Source organism: Lipotes vexillifer, unplaced genomic scaffold, assembly GCF_000442215.2.
Source record: "Lipotes vexillifer unplaced genomic scaffold, Lipotes_vexillifer_v1.1 scaffold250, whole genome shotgun sequence".
NCBI lineage: Eukaryota > Metazoa > Chordata > Mammalia > Artiodactyla > Lipotidae > Lipotes > Lipotes vexillifer.
In genome coordinates, this window is record NW_006785198.1 from 2185741 (window position 1) to 2213694 (window position 27954).

The window sequence follows — 27954 nt, forward strand, 5'->3', positions numbered from 1 at the left end:
TCTCATAAGACTTTAGGTAAATAATGAAAGACATAGTTCTGAGCTTATTTTAACACATATCAGTACATAGGCTATATAATTTTATTCAATTTCAAACAAGGAAGAGGTCACAGGGAGAGACTGACCTTTGGAAATTTTTAACTGATTCTGTTTTTTTTTTGTTTAAATAAGACTCCAGGAATCCTTTTCCCACAAAGGGTGATTTACCTACAGGTATTAACCTACAGGGGTGGAGGGTGACTAGAGAGAGGCAAGCACACGTCACAAGGAAATAAAAATTATCTTTTATTTAATTTTGCTCTTATTTTTTAAAGATTACTGAGCAATAAAATCACATGCTTTGCATATTACAGAACTTGAAACTTTATTGGGTAAATACAAACAACAATGTGGAATAGAACTTCTTTATAACTAGGACCAACTAAGAATGACAATTAGATTGTTTTGGGGGGTGGGGAGGGAATTGTGGGGAGTTGGAACAAGAATGAAAAGAGGGCATGAAACCTTGAGGAAGAGACTCAGAACAGTGCTGGGGAGTAAAATGACCAGCAAATACCTCTGCCTAGGCTGCCTGCTTGCTGTTCATACTACATCCCAGGTCTGGCCTGTAACATGCTGAGTCTGGTAGTGCCTAAATTTTTACAGATTGGAACTTCAAGTCCCCACTTGGCAGTCAGTCCCTCCTCCCTCTATTGCCACTGAGCCTGGTAGCGTGGGATCTGCTTCTCTGTAGCTTCAGTGGGCTGGTAAAATACTGAGATGGGGTGTGGTGGGCTTTAAGTCTTCAGATGTTTTCCTCATTTTATAGACAGGAAAATGGAGGATTAACAGATTAATCTAAAGCGTTGTGCTGGCTAAAGGCAGAGTATATAGGAGTAGAGTCAGGTTGTCATAATGCTCCTTCACTCCTGTCTATTTAAGAAGGTGTGGAAAGATGCCAGGGATTATGCCTAGAAATATTTAAATCTTCAAGGTTAATAAGCAGGAGAACAGGTCTAGGCTGAAGGAACAGGGCTTTTTTTTTTCCTTTTCCTCCAATTTTGTCAGTATAGAAATGAACAAATGGCTTTAAGTCCAGAAATCAGTAAATTGGAAGAGATTAAGGATGTTAAAGTGATAAACTAAAATATATTATAGCAGAGTTGAAAGGGTGATCTCATCAAGTGAATAGGGTAAACAAGCTTCAGTGATTGTGAGGGATTGAAGCATTAGACAACAAGAAATATGTGGTAAATGTGGGAAGATAACTGATTTCGAGACCCCAGAAATCGTCAATAGAACAGAGCCACTGGAAAGGAGGTGACATTGATCCTGAACTAATGATAAGGAATAGAAATAGACAAGAGTTGGGTCAAAGAGAACGAGGAACTGTGAAGCATTGGTCACTAGTGGAATACCACATGAATAGTTACGTCACTGAAGATTTGATCCAAGATTGCAAGAGGAGGAAAAAATATGAGACAGATGCTCAGTTATCTGGTAGAGGAAAGAGAAGTCTAGGGATTGAAAGTGACACAGGCAAGTATTATTATTATCTTCACATGCCAGGATGGTTGTTGTTATCAGTATATAGAAATTTGTTCTGAATATTGAGGACAATATCCCTTCCGTTTTTACCCTATTCTTTTTATGGATGGTAAAAGAAAGTTAAATCTCAGTGGGAGAGAGAAGATTTTTAAGAGATGAGAGAGCAGATTGCTGTTTATGTGTGCAATGCTGACTGCTCCAAAAGTATGTTTGCACCTGCATGTTAGTACTAGAAAGCCTACCAAAAATTATTTTATTTGCTTTAGGCTTTGCCTTCTGCTATAATGTAATTATTTTGGAAGAGTTGGTCCCTAACTATATCATTTATTTAAAACAATGTGATCAATCCAATTGCACTAACGGCAGAGTTGCTCATATCAAACTAATCTTCTTGCTGATAACGGTAATAACTCTGGAAAAAATATAAAACACAGCTCTTTGAAGGCACTGGACACCAAGAAAAGCAGTTAGAACCTGGAGGAGTTATGACCCTTGAAAAAAGGAAAGCAATCTAGGTGAGATCCACATTTAACCAACTTTTCCCCCAGAAGGCATTCCCAGTTTGCTCAGAGCATCTGGAAAGAGCTCAAGCAGAAAGCAGCTGTCTTACTGGGTTGAAAAGCCAGAAGTAAGAGTTCTGGGTTGCTAAAGCAGTGGAATATTGAGGGAGGAAATCCGAGGAAGGAAGTAACTACAAGAGAGAAGTTCCCAAATCTGCATCCTCTCAATCCTTGGATGAGTCCTAAACTGCAAAGGAATTTAATGGAAAATAAGAGCTCAGTGCCTAAAAGAGCCTAAAAGAGCTGAACAGAGAGTTCGGCAACTGCCCAGTCCTGAGGAGAGAAAATTTAAGGTTCAACCTCACCCAAGTTTTTTTTTTTTTTTTGGTTTTAAATTTTTTTATTGAAGTATAACATATATACAGACATGCACAAACTGTAAGTGTACAGATCAATAAATTATCACAAGTGAATATCCTCTGGTAATTACACCAAAATCAAGAAATAGAATATTGCCAGAATCTCAGAAACTTATATCTTAACCTCTTCCTGCAACTACCTCCTCCCCAATGTTTACCACAGAATGACTTTCTAGCACCATGGCTTAGTTTTTGCCTGTTTTGAACTTCAGATAAATTCAATCATTTGGTATGTATTCTTTTGTGTCTGGCTCCTTTCATTCAACATTACATTAATGATATTCATCCATATTTTGTATACCAGTAGATCTTATTTTTTATTGCTGTATAATATTCCATGGCTTGGCTATACCAATATATTCATCCTTTCTACTATTGATAGGCTTTTGAGTAATAGCCAATTTGGAATATAATGAATAATTCTCCTGTGAACATTTTGTTACATATCTATTGGTATTGTGATTTCATTTTCTAAATCAAAGATTAAAATTGGTTGCACCAAAATACAACCTCGCCCAAGTTAGAGGGGGTGTTTGTGTTTCCATTGAAACTCCAGATTAGGGGTAAGTATCATACCCACAGACTAAGTGTTACGCCCTAGAACCAAGGGCAAAACTGAAATAGATCTGCTCTGAAAAAGTCTAAAACCAAGTCTCTAGAAAATCAAGATTATATTCACCAATAATTAAACTATTGCTAGAACATAACTCAGAGAAAGATAACATAATACAAAGCCTCTACAACATATCATCCACTATATAATAAAACTTAATTGACAAGCAGGAAATGTGTCCCATAATTAATAAGAATAAAAATCTGTCAATAAAAGATGATCCAAAAATGATCCATATTTGGAATTAGCAGATAATTAGTTTACAATAACATTATAAACAAGATAAAGAAATTACAGGAAAAGATAAATATAAGTGATGAATAGATGAAGAAGTTCAGGAAAGATGTGAAAGTCTTTAAAATGAAGCAAGTGAGAATCCTAAAAATTGAAAAATACAATGTATGTAAAAAAATTTGTAATGGATTAACAACAACAGACTGGTACTACAGAAGAAAGGGTCATATGACTTGAAGATATGAAAATAGAAAGCATCTAAACTGAAGCATTTCATTAAAAGAAAAGAAGAAGCCCAAATGACCTGTGTGATATTACATGTAAATGATTCCCAGAAGTAGAAGGAGGGACGATAAGGCATAAAAATATTCAAAGAAATATTGGATGAAATTTTTCCAAATTTGATTTAAACTACCAACCCACAGGTCTAAAATGCTCAGTGAACCTAAAATAGGATCTATACAAAGAAAATAACACCAAGGTATACCATAGGAAAGATGACTAACTACTCATCAGAAACAATTGAGGCCAGAAAACAGTAAAATGACATCTTAAGAGTGCTAAAAGAAACCAACACAGAACTCTATATTGAGCAAAGATATCTTTAAAAATGTAGGCAGATAAATAAAAGCTGAAATAATTTTCACCAGCAAGAAGTACCAAAGAAATGTCTTTAAGCTGAAGGAAAATTATGTCTGGTGTAAATATAGATCTACAGCATGAAAGGAAGATCACTGGAAATGATAAATAGGTAGGTAAATATAATACATTATTGGTTTTCTTTACTTAATGCCTTTAAAAGGTGATAAATTATTTAAAGCAAAAATAAAAACAATGTATTATGGTATAAATAACATAAAGAAGTAAGATATATGACAACAAGAGCAGAATGGAAAGAAAGGTGACAAATGGAATTATCCTGTTTAAAGGTACTTACATCATACATACAATATTAATTCAAGGTAGACATAAATTAAGGATGCATATTATAACCCCTTTTGGCACCTATTAGTAACAGGGAAGGGTATCTCTAAAAGGCTAATAAATGTGATAAAATGGAACATTAAGACTACTCAATTAATACAAAAGAAGATAAGGAGAGAGCAAGGAACAAAGAACAGAGGGGAATACAAAAAGCATATAGCAAGATGGTAGACTTAAAGCAGCTAAATTAATAATTATATTAAATATAAATGGACTAAACTCTTCAACTAAAAAGAGATTTTCAGACTTGATAATAAAGCAAGACCCAACTATATGGAATTTACAACAGATGAACTTTAAATATAAATACATAGAAATTGAAAGTGGGAAAAAGGAAACTGGTATATCATGCAAACACCAAGCATAAAAAAGCTGGTGTTAGTATATTATTATAGGACAGAATAGACCTTGAAAAAGGAGAGAAAAAGAGGAATCATTTCAACATAACACAAAATTTCATCAAGAAGATATAGCAATCCTAAATGTGCATGTAGCTATTAATAGAGCTTCAAAATACCAGAAACAAAAACTGCCAGAATTAAGGGAGAAATAGACAAATCAACAAGCAAACTTGGAGATTTAAATCTCCCACTGTCAATCGTAGAGTAACTAGACAGAAAAATTCAGTAAGAATGGAGAATATGTGAACAACATTATCAAACAATTTGACCTTGACGTTTAAAAATACTACAAGCAACTAATGCAGAATACATATCATTTTTAAGTGCTCATGTTTATGCTAGGCATAAAACACATCCCAGTATGCAAAGTCCAGAAATAGACTGACACACATATGGTCAATAGATTTTCCAAAAAGGCATGTGCAAATCAATGGGTATAGGCAAGTCAATGGGTAAAGAAGAGTTTTTTTTTTTAATAAATGATGTTGGAACAACTAGACATATGTTTGGAAAGCAATTTTACTCCTACCTTGTAAAAATATAAATTCATGATGGATCATAGATATAAATATGAGTTAAGATATAAACTTCTAGAAAAAATATAAGAAAATATATTTACAACTGTAGTGTAGAAAGATTTCTTAGAACAGAGAAAACACTAAGCATAAGAGAAAATAATAAGTTGGACTGCATCAAAACTAAATATCTGTGCTAATCAAAGGGCACCATTAATAATAAAAAGTTTAGCTACAGTGGAAGAAAATATTCACAACAAATATATCTAACAAAGAAGTTATATTCAGAACATATAAAAATGTTATAAATCAGTAATAAAAAGACAAAGAACCCAATAAAAATGGGCAAAGGACTTAGACACTTGACAAGAGAGACACTTGACAAGAGAGAATATATAAATAGCCAATAAGCACATACAAAGGCAATCAACACCTGAAACTAATATTGTAAATCAACTATACTTCAGTTTATTAAAAAGCAATCAACACCATCAGTTATCAACAAATTGAAAATGATACCTATAAATGAAATACATCTTCATTCCCACTAGAACAACTAAATTATAAATACTGGCACTAAGAAATGTTGACAAGGATGTGAAGCAACTGTAATTTTTTTATACTGGTGAGTGTGCAACAACTTTGGAATACTGCCTGGCAGTTTCTTAAAAGTTATGCATATCTAGACATGGCACTTACCCTCCGTAAAAAAAAAAAAAAAAAAAAAAAAAAAAAAATTATGCATACATATGCATATATCTAAACCATGACCCAGTTATTCCAGTTCAAGAGAGATGAAAAGATATGTCCACCAAAAGGCTTGCTCAAGAATTTTTATAGCCACTTTATTCACAATAGCCCCAAGCTGTAAAAAAACAAAAGTTTCTATTAAAAGAATGGATAAAACAAAATTTTGCTATTTGTATGAATCCACAATGGCACACCACTCAGCAACAAAAAGAAATGAACAACTGATACATGCAACAGCATACATGAAATCCCAAAAGCATTATGTTGAGCTAAAGAAGTCAGACTCAAAAGAGCACAGACTGTATGATTCCATTTATTAAAAGTTCAAGAACAATACTAATCTCTGGATATAGAAATCATAATAGTGGCTGTCTCAGAGCAAACATGTGAGCATTCACTGGAAAGCTTTCTGGAGCAATGAAAATGCTATAGGGATTGATTGCAATAGTGGTTGACTGGGTATGTATACCTTTGTCAAAATTCATTTACCTATTTGCAATTGATCTGTTCGTTTTATTGCATTTACATGTTCCATCAAAAGAAACACTATGAATGAATTTATTGTATCTTTCCCTTTTAGCAAGCAATGGTTCTAGACCAGGAGTAATTTTACTCTCTCAGGTGACATTTGGCAATGTCAGCTGACTACTTTGATTATCATAGTTTGGGGTATGACCTAGTGGGTAGAGGCCAGGGATGCTGCTAAACATCCTACCTGGCACCAGACAGCCCCCACAACAAAGAATTAGCCAAAAATATCAATAGTGCCAAGATTGAGAAACCTTGCCTTATAGGGAGAAAGAGAAAGGCATCATTCATAAGGACATTTTTTGACCCCTGAATACAAGAAAAAGTGGCCTTAGTGAAGGGGAAAAGGGGAACAAAACTGGACCAGATTTAAATGAAGTAGAGAAGACAAAAAGAATAGAAAAAAATAGTTTAAATAAACTGAAGATGGTCTATGTTAGAGGATTGAATTCATAAGCCTGGTAGAAAATCTAACTGATGAAAAATAAAGAAGGGGAATGGATATAAAGTTGGGAGGATGCTGCATTATGTGTTAAGATCTGTGTTACGATTTGTGAATATAAAATACAGGGAAACAGGGAATAGAAGCAGAGGGGAAGTGAGATAAATAGTGGGCTCTGAAGAAATGAGAATCTGATTTAGTTTGCATTTACCATAGGAAGTAGAAAAAGCACAGCTCAGGCACAAAGAGAGAGACAAAATAAGATATGAAAGTTAGGGATACAATTATAGAGTACATGATGATAGAGAGACAAGTACTCAAAGGCACAGAAACAGAAGCTCATATGCATGGAGGTAATTAGAGCTTGTCCCTAAAGATCAAAAGAAATGCATCCTTCCATAAATCCCTCCTGCACTTTGACTACACAGCTCTTATCAGCAAGATGATAGCCTGTATGGGTGGAGAGTGACCCAGATGGTGGCCGATTTTATTTTCCAATTCCTCTAAGCTACCTGCTGCTAAGTCTTATCGAAAAGCTGCTTTCTGGGAACACTTGTCTCGAGGGCACAAGAAGAAAGAGGCTATTCAGTACAGTGGGCAATTGCTTTCGATAGAAAGATATCCTTGGCTTATGAAACAGAAGCAATATAAATTAGTAAACATCCAAAAGGAACATTTAAAAAATTGGTATAACCTTACATCACACCAGTATAGGAAAGAAGAAGCAAGAGCATGAAGAAGATAAAAGAAAAAGAAGAGTGTGAAATGGAAGAGTTAAGAAAATTAGAAATTAAGAGTAGAAATTAAGAGTAGAAAAGACAGAACTACCACTCCAATGCTGACATGTTAGGATTTCCAAATGATAGTCTTTAGTCCAATATTTTAGTTTTGTGTATAAATTTATTTCAATTACAAAAGTAATTCATGCTATTATTAAAACTACAGATGTTTAAGTAAGAAGTGATAAACAAAATAGATGTTAAACAAATAAGCTTAATTATTCCTTTATTAATGGACATTTGGGTAGTTCTACTTCTTGCTATTATAAAGTATGCTTTGAGGGACAAATTATATTACCCTTGTACATATACTCTTATGCAGCTGTGTGAGTTGTCCTTTGTATATGTAATCTAGCGCACCTGTGTGAATCTATCTGCAGGGTAAATTCCTAGCATGGAGTTGCTATGTTGAAAGATACACACACTTAAATTTTGATGCATAGTTCCTTCCAAAGCATTTATACCAATTTTTATGTCATCAAAAATGTATGACTACCTGTTTCCTTATGGCCTTACTACCATTACTAAAGTAGGTAATGAACTAGGGAGTGGAAACAGGAGTCATATTGAAGTATTACATGGCAGAGAGCCTAAAACTACCTCTTAAACATCAATATCCTACAAATATACCTTGGTCATTCTTACTTGATGCCATCTAATGCAAAGCCCTGGCTTTCTCCATCTTTTTGGCTCCTCTCCAATTTTTCCCTTCAAGGCTAAGGTTTGGGTAAGTGGGAGTGAAGAAGAAATGTAAAGATAAGATACTTTATTGAATAAATTCCATGTGCCAAGCATTGTGCTAACTGTGTTATATTTGTTTTTTTTTTAATTTTTCAATATTCAAAATACCAGTATACCATAGCTAATACCAATGAAAGTAGATTTGATGCAAGAGGTATTATTAGAGATAGAAAAGACTTTTTGTGATGATAATTATATAACAATCCTAAATTTGCCTGCACCAAGAACATAGCTTTAAAGCAGAATTTGATAGAACTGAATAAAGGAAAAAGAAATAGACAAATTCACAATTATAATTGGAGATTTTAACACACCTCTCTCAGCAACTAAAAGAACAAGCAGCCAAGAAATTGGTAAGAAAAGAGACAATTTGAATAACATGATTAACTAACTTGGCCTAACATATATAAAACACTGTAACCCAACAACTACAGAATAAATATTTTTCTTGAAAGCATATGGAACGTTTTACCAAAATAGACCATAAGCTGAGGCAAAAAATAAGACTCAACCAATTTCAAATGATTTAAATCTTAGGGTATGCTTTCTGACTCTAGTGGAATTAAACTAGAAATCTATAATAGATTAACTAGAGACTCCCCAAGTGTCTGGAAATTAAGCAACACACTTCTTTTTATATAGCCCATAAATAAATAAATTCAAGAATTTATTCTAGGAATGTAAGAGGGATTTAACATTGAAAACTCAATCAATGTAATTCCCCATATTAACAGAATAAAGAAAAAAAATCACATGGTAATCTCAATAGATGCATAAAAAGCACTTGATAAAATTTAAAACCTATTTATGATTTTTAAAAAGAAAACTCTTAGCAGACTAGGAATACAAGGAGACTTTCTTAGTCTGATAAAGATATCTACAAAATATCTCTAGATAATATCATACTTAATGGCCAAATATAGGATGCTTTTTCACTTGGGATTGGGAACAAGAAAAAAGATACCCATTCTTTCCACCTGTATTCAACGTTGTACTGGGGGGTCCTAGCTAGTGTAATAAGAGAAGGAAACAAAATAAAAGATATAAGATTGGAAAGGAAGAAGTAAACATGTTATTATTCACAGATGACATCATTATAAACACAAAATCCAAAAGAATCTACAAACTACCTGAAATAAATGAATTTAGCAAGCTCCATGGATGAAAGGTCAGTACATAAAAATCTAATATATTTCTATATACCAGCAATAAACAATCAGAAAATGAAATTTTATAAAAATACCATTTATAATAGCACCCACCAAACTTTTAAAAACCACGGAAATAAATTTAATGAAAGGTGCAAAAGACTTTTACCCTTAAAACTACAAAACATGGTTGAGATCAAGTAAATAAAATGAAGAGATATGCCAGGTCCATGGATTGAAAGACTCAATATTATAAACAGGTCAATTCTTTCCAAACTGATGTATAAATTTTTTTTTTTTTTTTTTAGGTAAGAAGTGGACTTACTTAGAGAGATACACATTCCATAGAATGCAGTCCATCTCAAAAAGGCAAGAATGACCTTGGGAGAAATAAATACACTCTACCGACAGAGTGTGGGCCATCTCAGAAGGCAAGAGGCCCCGAAATATGAAGTGGTTAGTTTTTATGGGCTGGGTAATTGCATAGGCTAATGAGTGGAGGATTATTCCAACTATTTTGGAGAAGGGGTAGAGATTTCCAGGAACTGCGCCACCACCCACTTTTTGGCCATTTATGGTTGACCTCAGAACTGTCATGGCACTGATGGGTGTGTCATTTAGCTAATGTATTACAATGAGCGTATAAATTTAATGCGATCTGGTCAAATCCAGGAGTTTTTTTCTGGTAGAATTTCCAAGCTGATCCTAAATTTTATATTTAAATGCAAAGGACCAAAAATAGCCAAAATAATCTTGAAATAAGAAAAACAAATCTGGAGTGTTTACATTACCAGATATCAAGACTTACAAACCAGCAGTAACTAAGACAATATGGTATTGAGGTAAGCCTGGTCATATAGACCAATAGAACAGAATAGAGTCCAGAAACAGACCTGCACACTTGCAGTCAACTCATTCACAACAAAAGCACAACTCTAATTCAGAGGGGGGGAATGATGGTCCTTTCAATAAATGATCTGCATGTATTGCTATCCAGAGAGGAAAACAAAACAAAAATCTTGAATTTTACCTCACACTACACACACAAAAATAATTTGAGATAGATCACAAACCTAATTGTGAAAGATAAGACAATAAAGCTCTAGAATAGAATATTGTATAACATCTTCATGAACTTGGGAAAGCTGTCTTAAATATGACCCCAAAAACATTACCCATAAAATAAAAAATTAAATTGAATTCCATTAAAGTTAAGAACCTCTGTTCATCCAAGAGACCCAGGAAAAGATATTTGCAATACATACATCCAATAAAGAACTCAATACCCAGAACATATAAAGAATTCCTCTAGATCAACAAGGAAAATACTAACCTGATTAAAAATTGGGCAAAAAGACTTGGACAGGCACTTCATAACAGAGGATATCCAAATGACCAGTAATTATATGAAAAGGTGTATAACAAAATTGGTTATCAGGGAAAATGCAAATTAAAATCACAGTACTATATGATTATACCCCATGCAGAGTAGATAAAATTGTAAAGAGCAGCAGTACCCTGTACTGGTAGAAATGTGGATCAATACAACAATTTTGAAAAGGATTTGGCCGATCTACTATGGCTAGACATACATACACCCTGTGACCCAGCAATTCCACTCTTGGTATGTACCCAACTGAAGTCAATGCTTATGTCTATGGCAGTGTTATTTAAAATAGCCCCAAACAGGAAATAATCCAAATGTTCATCAAAAGCAGTAAGTAAATTGTGGTATATTTTTACAAAGAAATACAATGGAAAAAGAACATATTACCGCTACACACAACAACATGGCTGAATTTCACGCAGAAAATGTTACGTGAAAGTAGCCAAACACAAGAGGGCATACTTATATTTCTGTTTATATAAAGTACACAAACAGGTAAAATTAATCAGCGTGGCGATGGAGGTCAGTATCGCAATTACCATTTGGAGGTTTTTGACTAGAAGGGAACACAACAAAGACTTCTGGGATGTTGGAAATACAAACTTTGGTGAAAGTTTGTCTCTCAGGGTGCTAACTCCCTGCACTTCTGGTTTGTGTCATTTGGCCCATCTGCACTGCCTCTGACAAAGTCGGATCCCAGATGCCATGGGGTGATGCTTTATGTGAGCCAAAGCCTCTGTGAATCTGTTTAGGCTGAACTTGGGCACCAGAGCGAGTGGGGCTGCCACCACACCCTGTCCAGTGGAGGTGATGCTAAACTCCGCCCTCTCCCTGGGGAAGCAAAGAGCCAGTGGTGTTAGGAGATGAGGCAACTGAGGCAGCAGCAAGGACTCTCCATTGAGGGAGCAGCCAAGGCCCAGCCAGCAGGGAAGGCCACACAAAATATGAGGAGGCACCTAATCTGGGTCTGTCATACCGGTGACCCCTGTCATAGGCACCTGCACCAGCCACAGCCCGGCAAGGGCAAGGCAACTAAAGGCTCAGACCCCTCAGTAAGGAAAGGCTGGGTTATACCAACAGGCAAAAAAAAAAAAACCAAACACAGATCAGTGAAAATGCTGGCTAAAAATGAGGGAAATTGGTGATGAAGGAAGGAGATAATACATATCTATAATGGCCTTGAGACCAGCTATAGCAGCAGGCACTGTGATTTATTTCAATAACTCTGTCGCTTTGGGTATTTTAGGAGATTGCAATTGGCCAGCACTTCGAAGGAGATTCTATGAATGATTCTATGAGAGGGCTTGTACCCTCTCTCAGGGAAAAAGCGAGACAGCTTGTGCCCCTGCCCCCAATTCCAGCCTTAACATATAATATTGGAGCTAGATAGAATGAAAGGACATGAGTGGATCTGAGCAGTTCAAGAAGTAAATTGTATTGGATTCATCTCATTGAAGCTCCTTAGGGTTGTTTAGCCCCACTTGTCCGCCTGACCCAATGGGCACTTGCTCCTGCTCAGTCACTACCTACTTCTTGTAGGCCCAAGTGGTTCTACTGCCAGGGGTCAACAGGCACCACCTGGAATCTTTGGCTCTTTATACACCACAGGGCATAGGATTTTCTTTCCAAGCAGCTGCTGAATGGGCTGGGTGACACAGTCAGAAGGGTGATCACCTGCAGGAGATCACCTGTAGGAGATGAGAAGGGGCCAAACACTTTTCCTTCCTCCTATAGCCCATTAGGAGACATCCCAGAAAGCAGGGCAGGTGCACCTGCAGGGTGGCCTGCTGGGTCTCTTTACTATTCCAGAGCCAGCTTAATAAGCACCTTTCATTGCTTCCCAGGCTTCCCTGAATCATTTCCCCTTTTTCTCACTCTCACTGTTCTGGGATTAAGCTTGCAAATCATTTTCACATAAGCTTGTCTTAGACTCTCTTTTCTAGGGAACCCAGGAGAGACACGTATAGTGCGGGGCGGGGTATGAGATATTTTAAAATGTAAAATATTTTATGACATATGTATAATAAATGCATACATTTATTCAATAAGAACTGAATAAATTATTTTTATATAAAAGTATATTTAGATTATCTGGACAACTATTTTATCATTGAGTACTTCCACTCTATTCCAATGCTTCACTTTTGATTGATTAAAGATTACATACTTAAGCAATAAGTACTAATTATTAGCAACAAGTACCAATTTAATTTTTATGAGTGAGTGTCAAAGACAGACAAGATGAAATTGATGCTTATCGCTGTGTGAAGATCAAATGAAGTTATGGAATGAAGGGATATTTCAAGTAATTTGAATATAGGACCAATTTGAATTGGTAGACCAATTTGAGTTTTCATCTGAGATTTGGCAAACTTAAAAGAATCTATGCAGTAGCTGGCAGTCCACTATTCATGTTCTGAGAGACATTTAATTTCAGTAAAATAATTGAATGCTAATTTGAATTTTACTGGGCAGTAGAAGCTATGGAATAGTGAAATAGAGGTTTGATGAGGAAACTTGAGGGAGTTTCCCTTGCACAGTGAGATATAAATTTTATCTTTTCATTATAGAATATTCAATAATATCTAATGTGGCTTGCTAATGTTTTGGTGCAAGTAGATTGTCTAAGGGAGTAACGAGAGGTGCTGAGGTTACATAAAGATCGAAGACGATAAAAACAAAGACCACCATGAGGGATAACTGGATATACACATTATACTTAATGAATGCGTACTGAATACGCAGAACAGTCAGGTCTCCACTGGGCAAGCAGGGGTTAGAGGGTGGAGTTGGGTGGGTCAGTGTCCCTGGCTGGTCAAACATTTGTAAGAAGTAAACATCTTTCAATGGCAAAGCTGCTTGTCAGCTGTGAGTCCTTCTAGGGAACCAGATGTGGCTCCCCACCCTTGTTCCCAGGAAATGGCAAAGGTGAAGGCAAGGCTAATATTCCTTTCAAAATAAAATATTTAAAAGTACACAAAATTTGAGATGAAATTATAGTTATCATAATGATAGCTATAGTTAGCGTTCCTCATAGTGGTGACAAATCCAATAGTGAAACAATTTGGGGTCAAGGGGTTAAAGTCCTATGATAAACCACCTCTGATAACTTGGAAAAATGTGCGTTTATATATCCATATATATAGGGGTAAGGAAAGATGCCTTCATAACTAACATTTTCCAAAGAGAGAAGTCAAAGGGAGATGTACAGCAATGGGGTCATTTAAGAATTCGGTTTTCATCTTGGTCCTTCACCTTCTGGAAGGGGTCCTGAGTGCTTCACTCATTCAGCTGAATAATAATGGCTATGAAGGCGTTGTCATTGCAGTTGACCCTAATGTGCCAGAAGATGAAACACTCATTCAACAAATAAAGGTAAGTCGTAAATGGTAATTATCCATGCTTTTTTGGAAAATTAAGCATAATATTGTGATAGAGGAAACGTGAGTTCTCTAATTCCAGCTGCGTGACACTGGCAAGTTTATTTTTATACCTGTGTCTTCATTTCTTCAGCTATAAAATGGAAATAATAACACAACCATTATGATTCTTCTGAGAGATGAGATAATAAATGCAATGCACATAATTCAGAGCTTGATATATTGTTGGCACTTAATAAATGACTTCACTGAAAATTATTTAGTTCTGCATCCCAGGCAGAGCCAACTACATTTGGCAGATATCATGAGATGTGCAGAGGGTAATTCCTTTGCCTGATTTTACCACTGGCTCATATCAGAGTCTCCTTTTATCATCCTAATTGTAACCTGCTTCTCTGCAATTCTAATATAGGAGTCCAAGATGCAAATCTCTAACTTAAGAACAAGCCTGACCCTTACAATGTGAGGAAACCCTGCATTTTCTCAGCCCCAGTGCAAAGTGTCCTCTCAGGGCTGCTGAGCAGCCTCACTTCACTTGTTGCTTTTTCTGTAGGGGAAGGAAAAATTAGGGAAGAGGACTCTTCCTGTCCAGGCAGAGGCATCTAACTGTTGTAAGATAGAGGGATTAGAGAGGTTTTGTACAACAGCAAACAGCAAAGAATAAGAGGGAAATGTCTTATAAAAGACCACCCTGGAAAGCGGATGTAGCACACACAGAGGTGGTACTGCATAATGAACAGAAGTACTGGTCTATAAAATGGGGATAATAATAAGTATCTTCCTCACAGGGCTTTGTGAGGATTAACAATGCATGCATAAAAGGGAAGCTAGGTGAAGGGTATATGGGAACTCTGTACATTTTTTGCATGTTATCTGTTAAGTCTAAAATTATCTCAAAAACTTAGAAAAACTTAAAAAATATATGCAGAGTGCCTGGTACGCAGTAAGAGCTCAATAAATGGTAGGCAAGTCATCAGTCCCCAGGTCTACTTTTAATCCTAGATAGAAAGGGCTCATCATTCCTCACCAAGCCAAAGGGACTGAGACTTGTTTCTGGGCAAAGTTCCTGAGTGTGAGCTCAGAAGTTAATAGGGCAAGGGCCCCAAGGGTCTCCTCGAAAGGTTCTTTGCTCTGAACAGGAGTAAACCCAGAAAGATGAAGTTTGGGGAGAGAACCATCTCTACCATGAAGAGGAGTTTGGGGCTGGAGAAGTACAGCAGTTGAGGGGGAGAGGAAGTTCACCTGCTCAAACCAGAAGACCATCAGATATTACTGCCATCAGTGAAAGGGAAATTCATGCCTTCTGAAATTTCTTAACAATCAGAAAACTTGGGTGAGTCTTTGATTGCTTCTAAACTTAGGAATGGCATCAGAAAAAAATGAAATAGCCACTTGGAGCAAGAGACCAGGAAGGTGTTGGAGGAAAATGTGACCAGTATGTTTCTGTCTCCGGCTGGACAGTCAGTGGTGCTCAGGGACATGTGGGAAGGAGCACATTAGCCTCTCTAAGGACAGTGGTAATTTGTATTTGTATGGTGCTTTAGAGCAAAAGCAAAAGGACTTTCACCTCACTCTCTTTGGGGGGGTCCTCCTGAGAAATATACTTCTCCCTACAATTATTAAATTGTTTTTTTGGTATGAGCCCTAAGTGAGTTGGGTATGAGAGAGGTTGGTTTCCACATTTCTTTGTCACAGGAGCACTTTTAAGGGCAATAGTGTGCTCAGAGTCCCTAACTGAGTAGTTAATAAAAGCGAGTTCCTATTTGATGTTCCAGACCTGCAGTTGAGGGACTTCACTGTGGGTTTTGCCACTTTCCTGGTCATCCCTCAGTCTCTGCTTTCTGGGGAGACTCTCCCCCCAGGTGTCCTTATGTGAGCAGAAGCCTCTAAGTCAGCTCTTAAATATTGTACTTGCTTCAGCAGGGCAGTCCGAGCGTCTCTCCAACTGCAATACCGGCGGGTGGCGCTGCAGCAGTTCCATCCAGGGAGACTACACTCTCATCAGTATTGCATAAGCAGTGGGAGCACAGGTCATAAGATGAGGGAGTGAGAATCAGGGAGAAGCGCTCTCTCTCTCTCTCTCACACACACACACCACACAAGAAAGATAAACAATGTATGGGAGCCCAGGCATCTTCGGTCTTGGTTCTCCTGGACAGTTTGCCCCTCATTATAACCTCTTCACTCATTCATTTGTTCCTTAGTCCAACAAATATTTACAGAGCATTTACATTATGTCAGGTACCAGGTACCATTATGTCCAGTGGTGAAAAATATACTATCCCTATCCTTAAGGAATTACCAGCCCAACCTATAAACTTCATCCTCAACATTCTTCAAACCTCAAAAGATTAAGTGTCTTTTTGGATATGAGGTCACTTTCTCAAAACATGGAACAGATGCCAAAGCAAAGATTCATTATTAATGTTTCTGTTAAAACATAGAAGACATTTCATGCTGCTTAGTCGTCTTCCTAGGAGACACTGAAAATTTACATTTCACAAGTCAAATTGTAATATGATACTCTAACATAGGAAGTTTTATACCTACTTTTCAACTTTCTGGTGATATTGGCTCAGTATTTTTATTTTAAAAAATTATAAAATCTTAAATTCTCCTAGCAATTGTTTAAAATCTGGCTTTTTTTGGAAGGAGATGCAAATCATTTGGAGAGCTTTTATAAAACTAGCAAGACAACCATTATTATCACCATGTGAAAGGTTGGAAACTGAAGCTCAGGGAGACAAAATAAATTCTGCAAGTTTAACCCATTAGCAAGTAACAGAGCAGGATTCACCCCTGCATCAGTACCCAAGTACTATTTCCCCATACAGTGATGAACTGTTTCTCCTCCTAAGGCCAACCTGCTAGACATCGGAGCCTAGTCACCCTGGTCTATTCCAGCAAGGACTTTCCTCCAGCAATGATCCCTTTTTTCTCTTGCATTATCAGTTTTTTTTTTTTTCCATTAGCATATACCTATAATAGTTCCCATTAAAAAAAAAAAACAAAAAACTCCCTTGCCCTGCAGTCTTCCTTCATCTACTGCTTCATTTCTCAGTTCCCTTTTAATTTGTAGAAAAACTTCTTGAACCGCTGTTTGTTTTCACTGCCTCTGCTTCCTCACCTCCCACCTTGTTGAATTCACTCATATGGAGCTGTTGTCTCCATTCCACAAAATGGTTTACTCAGGTTGCCAAATTCATTGCTCAGTTCTGCGTCCTCATCATCCTTGATTGCTCAGCAGCATTCAACTCGGATGATCACTCTCTCCTTCCTGAAACACTCTCACCCTATGCCTTCTGATTTCCTTCCCGTGCACCAGCTGCTCCTTCTCAGTTTCCTTGGCTGGCTCTTCCTGTTCCCACTTCTGAATACTGGGGCTCCTGGAGCTCAGTCTTCAGTCCTCTTCTTCCCTCTGTCTACACTCACTTTTCTGTTTCTCAATGATTTTCAGCCCTAATAGACTCAGTTTCCCTTTCTATAATAAATATCTTGTAATACCCTTTCTATCAATACTATCTTGTCATGATGCATCTCAGGGAATCTGCAGAGGCATTTATAATTTAATGCTACAGCTCTTTTGTTTTAGAGAAAGAAATTTAGGCATAATTTGAAAAGCGATTATATACTTATGCCACTTCCTTATATCTAACACTTAGTGCTATACTAAAAACAAATACTATCAAATACTAAACAAATACTACCATAACATTTAGTTAGCCCCCAAATTATTACACTGGCAAGTTTATTTTTATGCCTGTGTCTTCGCTGTATTCATTTTAATTTGAGTTTCTCTCCACTACTACTTGGTGTGAGATATTGAGACTAATACTCTCCAGTTCTCAGTTTCTCCCTTAAAGGTTCACTGATCCTCAAAGGATCATATAAAATGAAACTAAGAGCTAATATTTGATAAGCACTTGTGCTAAGTAAACATGGTTCCAAATGCTTTCTTGACTTCATTTGATCCTCACAACAACCTTATGAGCTGGTCACTGTAATATTTTCCATTTTATAAATGGGGAAACTGAGGCTCAGGAGGGCTGAAGGAAATTTCTTTTCTTTCTTTTTTTTTGGCCATGCTACGAGGCTTGTGGGATTCTAATTCCCCAACCAGGGATTGAACCCAGGTCCCAGCCGTGAAAGCGCCGAGTCCTAACAACTGGACTGCCAGGGAACTCCCTCAAGGAAATTTCTGATGTCCTACCATAAGTGGTGCAGCTGGGATTAGTGTCTGCTTCTGGAGTCTTCACTGTCAACCATTACACTGTGACACAGAGCATGTGGTAAAAAATCTCAAAAAAGGCTAGCTATTATTATTAACAAAATAATCTCCTCTTCCAAGCTTGATAAATAGCTAGTTTTTGGAAATGTGAGATACAGATGTAAATTTGAATAATTTGCAATTTCATCTTTTTTTCTGTCATTAAATGCTCTTGTTTATGTTCCCCCCTCCCCTGACCAGGATATGGTGACGGAGGCATCTCCATATCTGTTTGAAGCTACAGAAAAAAGATTCTATTTCAAAAATGTTGCCATTTTGATTCCTCAAAATTGGAACACAAAACCTGAATATGTGAAACCCAAACTTGAGACCTACAAAAATGTGAGAATATCAAGTTCTTTTTTCAAATTTGGTTTTCTTTTGTGACTCAGATTTTTTTCATCAAAATATTCTAGAATCAAATAAAATTGTTTCAGAATATGCTGGTGTGAAGTAAGGTCAATTCATTTGCTGAAATTTTGTAATGACGAAAACTTTTTCCTAAATTTCAGGCTGATGTTCTGGTTGCTGAACCTAATCCAACAGGTAACGATGGACCCTATACTGAGCATATGGGAGGCTGTGGAGAAAAGGGTAATAAAATTTATCTGACTCCTGGGTTCCTAGCAGGAAAAAAGTTACTTCAATATGGATCACAAGGTATGGGTAGAGATGAAATATTCTGTTATATTTCTCATAATTTAATAATTTTACGTTGTAAATGGATCAACAATAGCATTATCTTTCTGAGTAAGAACATAAAATAGACTATTATAGTATGTTTCTCAGTTAGAAATTTATTTTCTTCATATTCTGCATATATATGTGTGTAAATATAATATTTTTAGTTTTCATATTAGTATCAGATAATAACTCTAAAATAGTTTAATATGTAATGTTGGGTTTCTATTGCTCTGTGGGGAGACACCTGAACAAATTAAACCTCCTGCCTGTAATTCAGGTAGTGGCTACAAGATGGCAGACATGCATAACGTTTTCAGACTTCATTGTGCGTTCATACTATAAACGGATTGTTAAAATGATTCTGATTCAGTAGGTGTGGGGTAGGACTCAAGAATCTGCATTTTAACAAGCTCCCAGATGATGCTGATACTGCCTGACCTTGGACCTCACTTTGAGTATCAGACAGAACATCCTTGCTGTTCAGCTCTCAAAAATATGTGATTAAAGAAAAAATCAAATTTTCCTTCACAAAATATCGTTTTGCATTCCCATATGAACCAAATAGAGCAATCTTTGGAGAAAAGATTAAAAGAAACCAGCAATGGAGTATATATAATATGTACTTTCCAAGTATAATCAAGTGTGATTAGTATTAACTAATTAGGTTAACTAATAACTTATACTAGGTTTCTTTACCATTTTGAAAAGATTAGAACAAATTTGATTTTCTTCATTTAAATAGGCAAGGCAGAGAAAACAAACAAGCAAACAAAATAGCACTTGGTGCCTGCATGCCCCAACCCCAAATACCCTAGAGCACTTTTACAGACCTTCTCAGAAAGAAGTATCCAACAAACACACCTCTTTGTTGTTCTTTTACAGCACCTCCATAACACGAACAGAAAATTGCCAACGTATAGCTCAATAAATATGTGTTGAACTGATTTACTTAGCTGCTCCAACCCACTCCTGGGCCCACTCCAGCCATCAAGGTCACCATATACAATGTCATTCCTTTATACTCTCTCCTTTCTGTACTATGACTCCACGCCTACTACTTCACAATCTTCCCTTCCCTTTAAGAGGCCATCAGTTGTTCCCTAGCACTGAGAACAATCTAAAATCCTTAATGTGAGATACTAGGGTTACTTAACATGCACCTCCTCACTTAACCTTCCAAATTCAGCCTACCTGGGAATTCACATTCCAGAAAAACTGAGCTGTACATAAGTCACTAACATTCATCCAAATTTAACAAATACTAAGTACCTATTAAGTTCTAGACAGTATGTGCCCAGACAGTGAAGAAGTCATGGTACCTGTTCTCATGGAGACAAGAGTCTGTAGTGAGAGACTGGCAAGTAAGAAGCAATGACAATATAACACGATAAACACCATAATGGAATATAATGAAAGTGATAAGGAGGGGTACCTGGACTAGTTTGAGGATGTCAGAGAAGGCTTCTAGGTGGATATAAGCCTAATTTTGAAAGAAGAGTAAGAGTTATCCAGTCAGAGATAGGGAGAGAGTATTCCAAGCCAAGGAAAAATATGTTAACAATGACCAGAGATGAGCAAGAGCATGATGTGGCTCTAGAAAGTAAAAGGAGTTCAAGAATCCATTGTCATTATGAAGTTTTGGAAGTGGGTGCAGAAGAGCAAGAAATATGGCTGCAGAGAAGATTAGGGCCTGAATCATCAGGGACCTTGTACGCATATTGAAAAGTTGGACTTAACCCTGAGCACCATAGCGGAGTCATTGAAGACTGGAGACATGGAGGCCAGTTGAGTGAGTGTTGCAGTAGTTCAGAAGTAACTGGCAATGAGACTGGAAAGATGAGAATAGGTCAAAGAAAAAAAAGGCAGATGTGGAGTAGGCAGGGCTTGAGGTTTGTCCACATATGAGTCATTAGGGAGAAGGACTTATTGGGGGTGCTGCCCTGGCTGCCCTATAGGTCAGCCTGTGCTGACCTCCATCATTACACTCGCACCCCTAAGGATTACAGTTATCTAAAATGATGTGTGTCATCTGCTAGACCATGAGCTATGTGAGGACAGGGCAATTGTTTTATCATTGTATGAATAGCTGCCTTGCACTTACTAGGTGCCTAATTGACACTCGATAATCCAAAATAAATAGTCATATTTTACAGAAATGTGCAACTGTTGTATCAGATTGTTCCTTCTAAGGAAATCGAAACTTTAATCAAAAAAAAAAAAAAAAACATAGCAAAGCATAATAACATGCAGAAGAATTACTTTCTCTTAGTTTAAGAGGGTAATTTTACCATTCTTATTGTAATCAGGTATTTAAAATACTTTTTCACAGGAAGGGTATTTGTCCATGAATGGGCTCATCTACGATGGGGAGTATTTAATGAGTATGATAATGACCAGAAATTCTACTTATCCAAAAAAAGAAAAAAACCAGTAACGTATGTATATTTTGATTAACTTTTCAAAAACTATTTTAAATTGCAAACAATTTTGTCTTGAACTGATTACTTTAAAAATGTCAGTCTTTTGTCTTATTTTCTATCTCTCACTCAGTGCCGTCTTTTTCAGATTCCCATAAAACTACTACTTTTGTTCACTTTACAAGTGTCTTAATTAGTTGAATTCTCTACTCTGCAGCTACAAATCATTTGCCTCTTTGTGTGTGTGTACAGCTAGAAGAAATCCACAGGTGCTACGTTCAGTATCTCCGTCTTCCTGTATCATAATCAGTGACATAAACAAAGCTTCAGTGCCTTGAGGGTAGAATACTATCTGTGTGAACTATGTCAGTTTGAATGGGCCTGTGAGAGACTGTGGAATTTAGCTGGAAGACAGTCCAAATATTAAAACAAAACAGAAAACTTCTCCCAATTTGAATAAAACCTTGTACGGTGTCCATAGGAAGCAAACTGAACACTTAGAAAGTACCTCTGCTGCTGTGATTTTACGGGTGAGTTCTTGCAATCAAAAGTTTCAGGGAGGGCTTCCCTGGTGGCACAGTGGTTGAGAGTCCGCCTGCTGATGCAGGGGACGCGGGTTCGTGCCGCGATCCGGAAAGATCCCACATGCAGCGGAGCGGCTGGGCCTGTGAGCCACAGCCGCTGAGCCTGCGCGTCCGGAGCCTGTGCTCCGCAACGGGAGAGGCCACAGCGGTGAGAGGCCCGTGTACAGGAAAAAAAAAAAAAAGTTTCAGGGAACAAACTGCTTTAGTACAAATGTAAAAGGGAACTTCCCAATTTATTTTAGAGAGCTAGCATAATTCAGATACTAAAACCTGACAGATGGCATGAAAAAGAATTCTGTAGATACAGCTTTCTAAAAAGGTTTTAAATAAAAGGATAGTAAGTTACACCTGGCATAATTAAGGGAATAACAAACACACTAAGGCCAAGAAGGATGTCTCCCAGAAGTCTGAAAATGCTATGATATTAGGTAAGTAATTAATATAGTATATCAAGTAAAAGAAGAAAATTAAATGATTATTCCAACAGATTCTGAAAAGGAATTTGATAAGCTTGCACATGCCTCAGTTAAAAACAACCACCTCTTTTTAAAGACTAGAGCTGGCACAACACGCCTCTTCACTCTTACTTCCAGTTCGACTCCCCTGATGGCTGTTTAAGGAGACGCACTCAGCTTTGGTTTGGTTACTGTCTTTATTCAGCACAGTTTCCAAGGGAAGCTGCACTGGGCTCAGAGCTCAGCCTTGGGTTCCCCTTTCTCCCACAGGAGCATTACTGCTCTCCATTTTCCCCTTTCTTTATTACATTCAAACTCTGTCAGCTTGGTCCACTACCATGACATTTTCCCTCACTCTTATGTCACTTTAGGTATAAAAGACACTAAGTACCTCCCAGAGCCGTACACAGTCTATCTGATTGGCTTGTTCCCTCCGCACCGCAGAGACCACTCCCCAGGGCCACTCCCCTGATGTGATCATATGTTGGAGGGACCTCTCAAATCTCAGCCCACGGATGCCATTCAGCCCTGACATCTGCCTTTCCCACTTCTTGCTAAGCTTCCAGACAGACACTGTATACCCCCTTGAGAGAAAAGCTGACTAGTACCTATTTCTTCCTAGGGATATTCCAGAAATATCTACATATACAGCATGGTCATCCTTCCACAGATAGCATTTGCAAAACTGACATGATTACCATGTCCTCTTAACAATAAATCTTATTATAACATACAAATAACATTTATTGCTTATCTACCAATTATTTTATTACTTTTAAGGCCTGGAAACAATTACAAAAATGACAGTACTGCCTACAATAGAAGGCTTCCTTAATATGATGCAGAACATCAATTGAAAGCCAACTGCCTACCTCATATTTAATAGGGAATCACTAGACATTCCCAGGAATGAGATAAGAGTGGGCACTGTTACCAGTTATCTAATCTTGTTTAGAAAGTTGTAGCCAATGCAATAACATGTTGGGGAGGTTAAAAGAGGGGAGGCTACTAGAAAGGGAGAGAGAAAATTGCTTCTAGGCAGATGATATGTGGTCTACTTAGAAAGTCTGAGGGAAAAAATAGAAATTAAAATTGATAAGGGAAGTCAATAAGGCAACCAGAGATATTTGAAGAAAACGCTAAGAAACGTGAAAGTTATATTTGAAGAAAACCATAGCATAAAATCCTTCTAAAAGATTTAAACGAAAATCAAGATTAAATGAGAGATTTTCAATTCATGGAATATGTAAATCCAACCCCAATTAATATATAGGTTTTTTTAAAAACTCTAATCAAAAGTACTTCTATTTTTACCTCATTTTAAAGTCCCAGAGTTTATTCAGTAGATAGTACCTGAGAACATTTTCGAAAAAGAATAGGTATAAAGGAAATTTTTCTCATTGAATTTTAAATATACAATAAAGCTATGTTAATTAAAACAATGTGAACTGACAGACACTTACACAATAATTTACTATTTAATACAGCTAGAATTATAAATCTACAAGGAAAGACAATATTTCTTAAGATGTCAGGACAATTTTTAACTACATGGGGGGAAATAATTAACAGACTCTCTTTCAATTGGATAGACTCATTAAATATAAAAAATAAAACCATAATGAAAACTAGAAGAACATTAATATATATCAAACTTCTATATGGTGAAGTTCTTTCTATACATTCAAGAATTGGAAAAAGACATAACTAAAAGAATAATAAATTTGGCTACATATAAATTAAAAATTTTGTTGCATATAAGTCAAACATAAACTAAATTAAAAAATAAGAAACAGAAAAAGATATTTGCAAAAATTTTAAAAAACAGGCTTTTAAAAACTTAGTATTATAACACATAAAGAACTGTTGAAAACCAGTAGGAAAACAATAACACCCTAATAGAAAAATAGTCGCAGGAGAAGAATAATTTACAAAGGAAGAAATAAAAATGGCCAGTAAAAATGTAAAACTGTTCAGACTTACTAGTAATCAAAGAGGTGCAAATTTGACAAAGATGAGAATCGTTTATTGCCTAGTAAGTGACTGTCAGTGGGATGAGTGCTCCCATAGATGGTTATTAGAGGAATAAACCAGCATAACTTTTCTGGAAAGCAATTTGGTGACACATATCAAATCTCTAAAATTTTTTTCTATTTCTTGCTCCAGTAATTTCGTGTTTAACTATCCATTTTAAAGGAAATGATAAAATGAGCTCTATCAACAGGTTTTAAAATGTTCAGACTTCTGGGTCTGAGCATTTATTCTGGGAGTCAGTCATGCATTGGAAACAGAGTCAAAATTTTATGTGACATTTTATTTATTCATGGCAGTTTTATTTTTAGCACTGAAAAATTTTTTGGGGGGGAACAAAATGAAGTAAATTAGGCTAAATTCATGTTGTAGTATAAAAATATGAAATTATTAAAATCACATTTTGAAAGAATAATATGAATTATAACAACACAATTTAAATGTACTAAAATACTAAGTTTTTTAAGAACAAGAAGCAAAGATATACGTAGAATGTTATGCTTATACGTAGAGAAGGAAATGCTTCAATATGCTAGCAGTAGTTTATCTCAGACAGTGGGACATGATTTTTTTTTCTTCTTTATACATTTTTGCTATTTTCCAAATTTCCTATAGTGTTCATATATTATTTATATACTCATAAAATAAGATGAGGGTGAAAAGTACTCCATTTATAATAGTGACAAAAGTCATAAGTGTGTAAAGAAAAATCTAATATACCTGTGAACACACAAGAACTATGCAAAAACTGTATGACGTAAACTAGTTAGATAAAAACAAACAAACAAAAAATGTCAGCAAAATTTTTAAGGTAAACAAAAGAGGGCTCCTGATTTTCCAGGGACAAGGGGACTATATTAGGAAGTGCCTTAGGACTTCGGTCTTTATTAATTGTTAACAGTACCTGTAAGCCAGCCTTAGCTTTTCTGATGCATAGAAACACATTCTGATATCATTTTGGGAACCCCTCAGATACTTTCTGGCAAACAGAAATTACTCTAATGAGAATTTAATAATTTTGCTATTTAAGGGGATATATTTATTTCTTAAATTATGAAAGGAAATCGTAGACAAAGCCATCTGTAGAACCTGACCACAGAGTCCAACACTTCTAAATTATATCACATACACCTAAACATCTAACCTTAATATATTTTCAGATGTCCATCAACTATTACTGGTAAAAATGTACTACAGAAGTGTCAAGGACGAAGCTGTGTCACCCAATCATGCAAATCCGACAGAGTAACAGGACTGTACGAAAAAGGATGTGAGTTCATACCTGATGAAGTTCAGACTGAGAAGGCTTCCATAATGTATTCACAAAGTATTCGTTCTGTAAGTGCCTTGTTCCTTTTGTTTTTCTTTTTTTCTTGACACTTATGAATTTAGTGAGGTTTTTATCCCAGAAGCTGCAAGAAAAGGTCAAATGTTAGGAAGTCATCAGTGAGCAGCTGATCTCTGTGGGACAAGCCGGGTGAACAAAATCAGGGATAAAGTCCTATCTTTCTCAGACCCCTTCCTTAGGTCCATTTTTTGCTCCTCCATCATCTCCCTCCCACTAGCTTTTAGTTTAAGGGCTTAGAACTACTTCAAATATCCTTAAAGGCAGACAAGCACAAGAATTAGTTAAACAAGAAATTTATCCAGGGGGAACAGGCATTTCTTTTTATTAGTAATAACATGATCAGTAGCCTTTAATTTAACTTTCAGAGATCTCTTTTCAGCCTGCATATTTGCTTTTGGTTGTTAACTAAAATTTTCTATCTTTATAAGAGTATTGGTGCCTTTAAGGAGTTTGTACATAGTTTTAATAGCTTTAAGTAGTTTTAAAATAAAGATCTTCCTCCAGCCCATTGTAAGTTGAAAATATCTCAAGTTGAAAATGCATTTACTATACCTCACCTACGAAACATCATAGCTTAGCCTAGCCTGCCTTACACGTGCTCAGAACACTTACATTAGTTTTTAGCTGGGCAAAATCATCTAACACAGAGTCTATTGTATAATAAAGTGTTGAATATGTCATGTAATTTATTAAATACTGTACAGAAGTGAAAAACAGAATGGTTGTGAGTATATTGCTTATTTACCCTCATGATCCTGTGGTTGACTAGAAGCTATGTTCGGCTCGTTGCCGATAGCCAGCATCACCAGAGAGTATCATACTGCATACCAGTAGCCCAGGAAAAGATCAAAATTCAAAATTCGAGATATGGTTTCTATTGAATGTGTATTGCTTTTGCACCACAATAAAGTTAAAAAATCATAAGTTGAACCATTGTAAGTTGGAGACTGCATTTCTCAGTGATTTTTTAAATGACCAACTGGTTATAAAATAAACTTGACAAATTACCTTTATTAATGTCAGACATATATATCAGCAAATTTGCATAAACTAAGATAAATGCATCAGTTAAATTATTTTAGTGGGGAGCACCTCTTATCGCACAGTCTCTTTCATAAAATTATGTTTTCCTTTAGGAGTAAGAGTGAAGTAACTTGCAAGAGTCTGTCTATAACAATATAGCATAAGTTTAAAAAATATGATACATCATGGTTCACTAGGGCCATCATTCAGTCTGGCTTTGCAGTCTATTTCCAGGATAATTCAGAAACTTCCAAGAGGGGGAGCAGATTTATTTTTTGACATCTTTATTGGAGTATAATTGCTTTACAGTGGTGTGTTAGTTTCTGCTTTATAACAAAGTGAAAAGTGAATCAACTATACATATACATATATCCCCATATCTCCGCCCTCTTACATCTCCCTCCCACCCTCCCTATCCCACCCCACTAGGTGGTCACAAAGCACCAAGCTGATCTCGCTGGGCTATGCGGCTAGTGAATCAACTATACATATACATATATCCCCATATCTCCGCCCTCTTACATCTCCCTCCCACCCTCCCTATCCCACCCCACTAGGTGGTCACAAAGCACCAAGCTGATCTCGCTGGGCTATGCGGCTGCTTCCCATAGCTATCTATTTTAAATTTGGTAGTATATATATGTCCATGCCACTCTCCCACTTCGTCCCAGCTTACCCTTTCCCCTCCCTGTGTCCTCAAGTCCATTCTCTACACCTGCATCTTTATTCCAGTCCTGCCCCTAGGTTCTTCAGAACAATTTTTTTTATTATTCCATATATATGTGTTAGCATACAGT

General features: G+C 36.5%; 1 protein-coding gene across 1 annotated transcript; it reads left to right on the forward strand.

The window, feature by feature from the left end:
* Window positions 1-14142: 14142 nt before the first annotated feature.
* LOC103079405 (calcium-activated chloride channel regulator 1) lies at window positions 14143-26124 on the forward strand (the record flags this gene model as incomplete). The annotated part of the gene is made up of 5 exons (XM_007457246.1): window positions 14143-14343; window positions 18817-18957; window positions 19128-19275; window positions 21629-21734; window positions 25947-26124. Coding segments are annotated over exons 1-5 (735 nt in total), but the record flags the coding sequence as incomplete, so codon positions are not given.
* Window positions 26125-27954: the final 1830 nt, after the last annotated feature.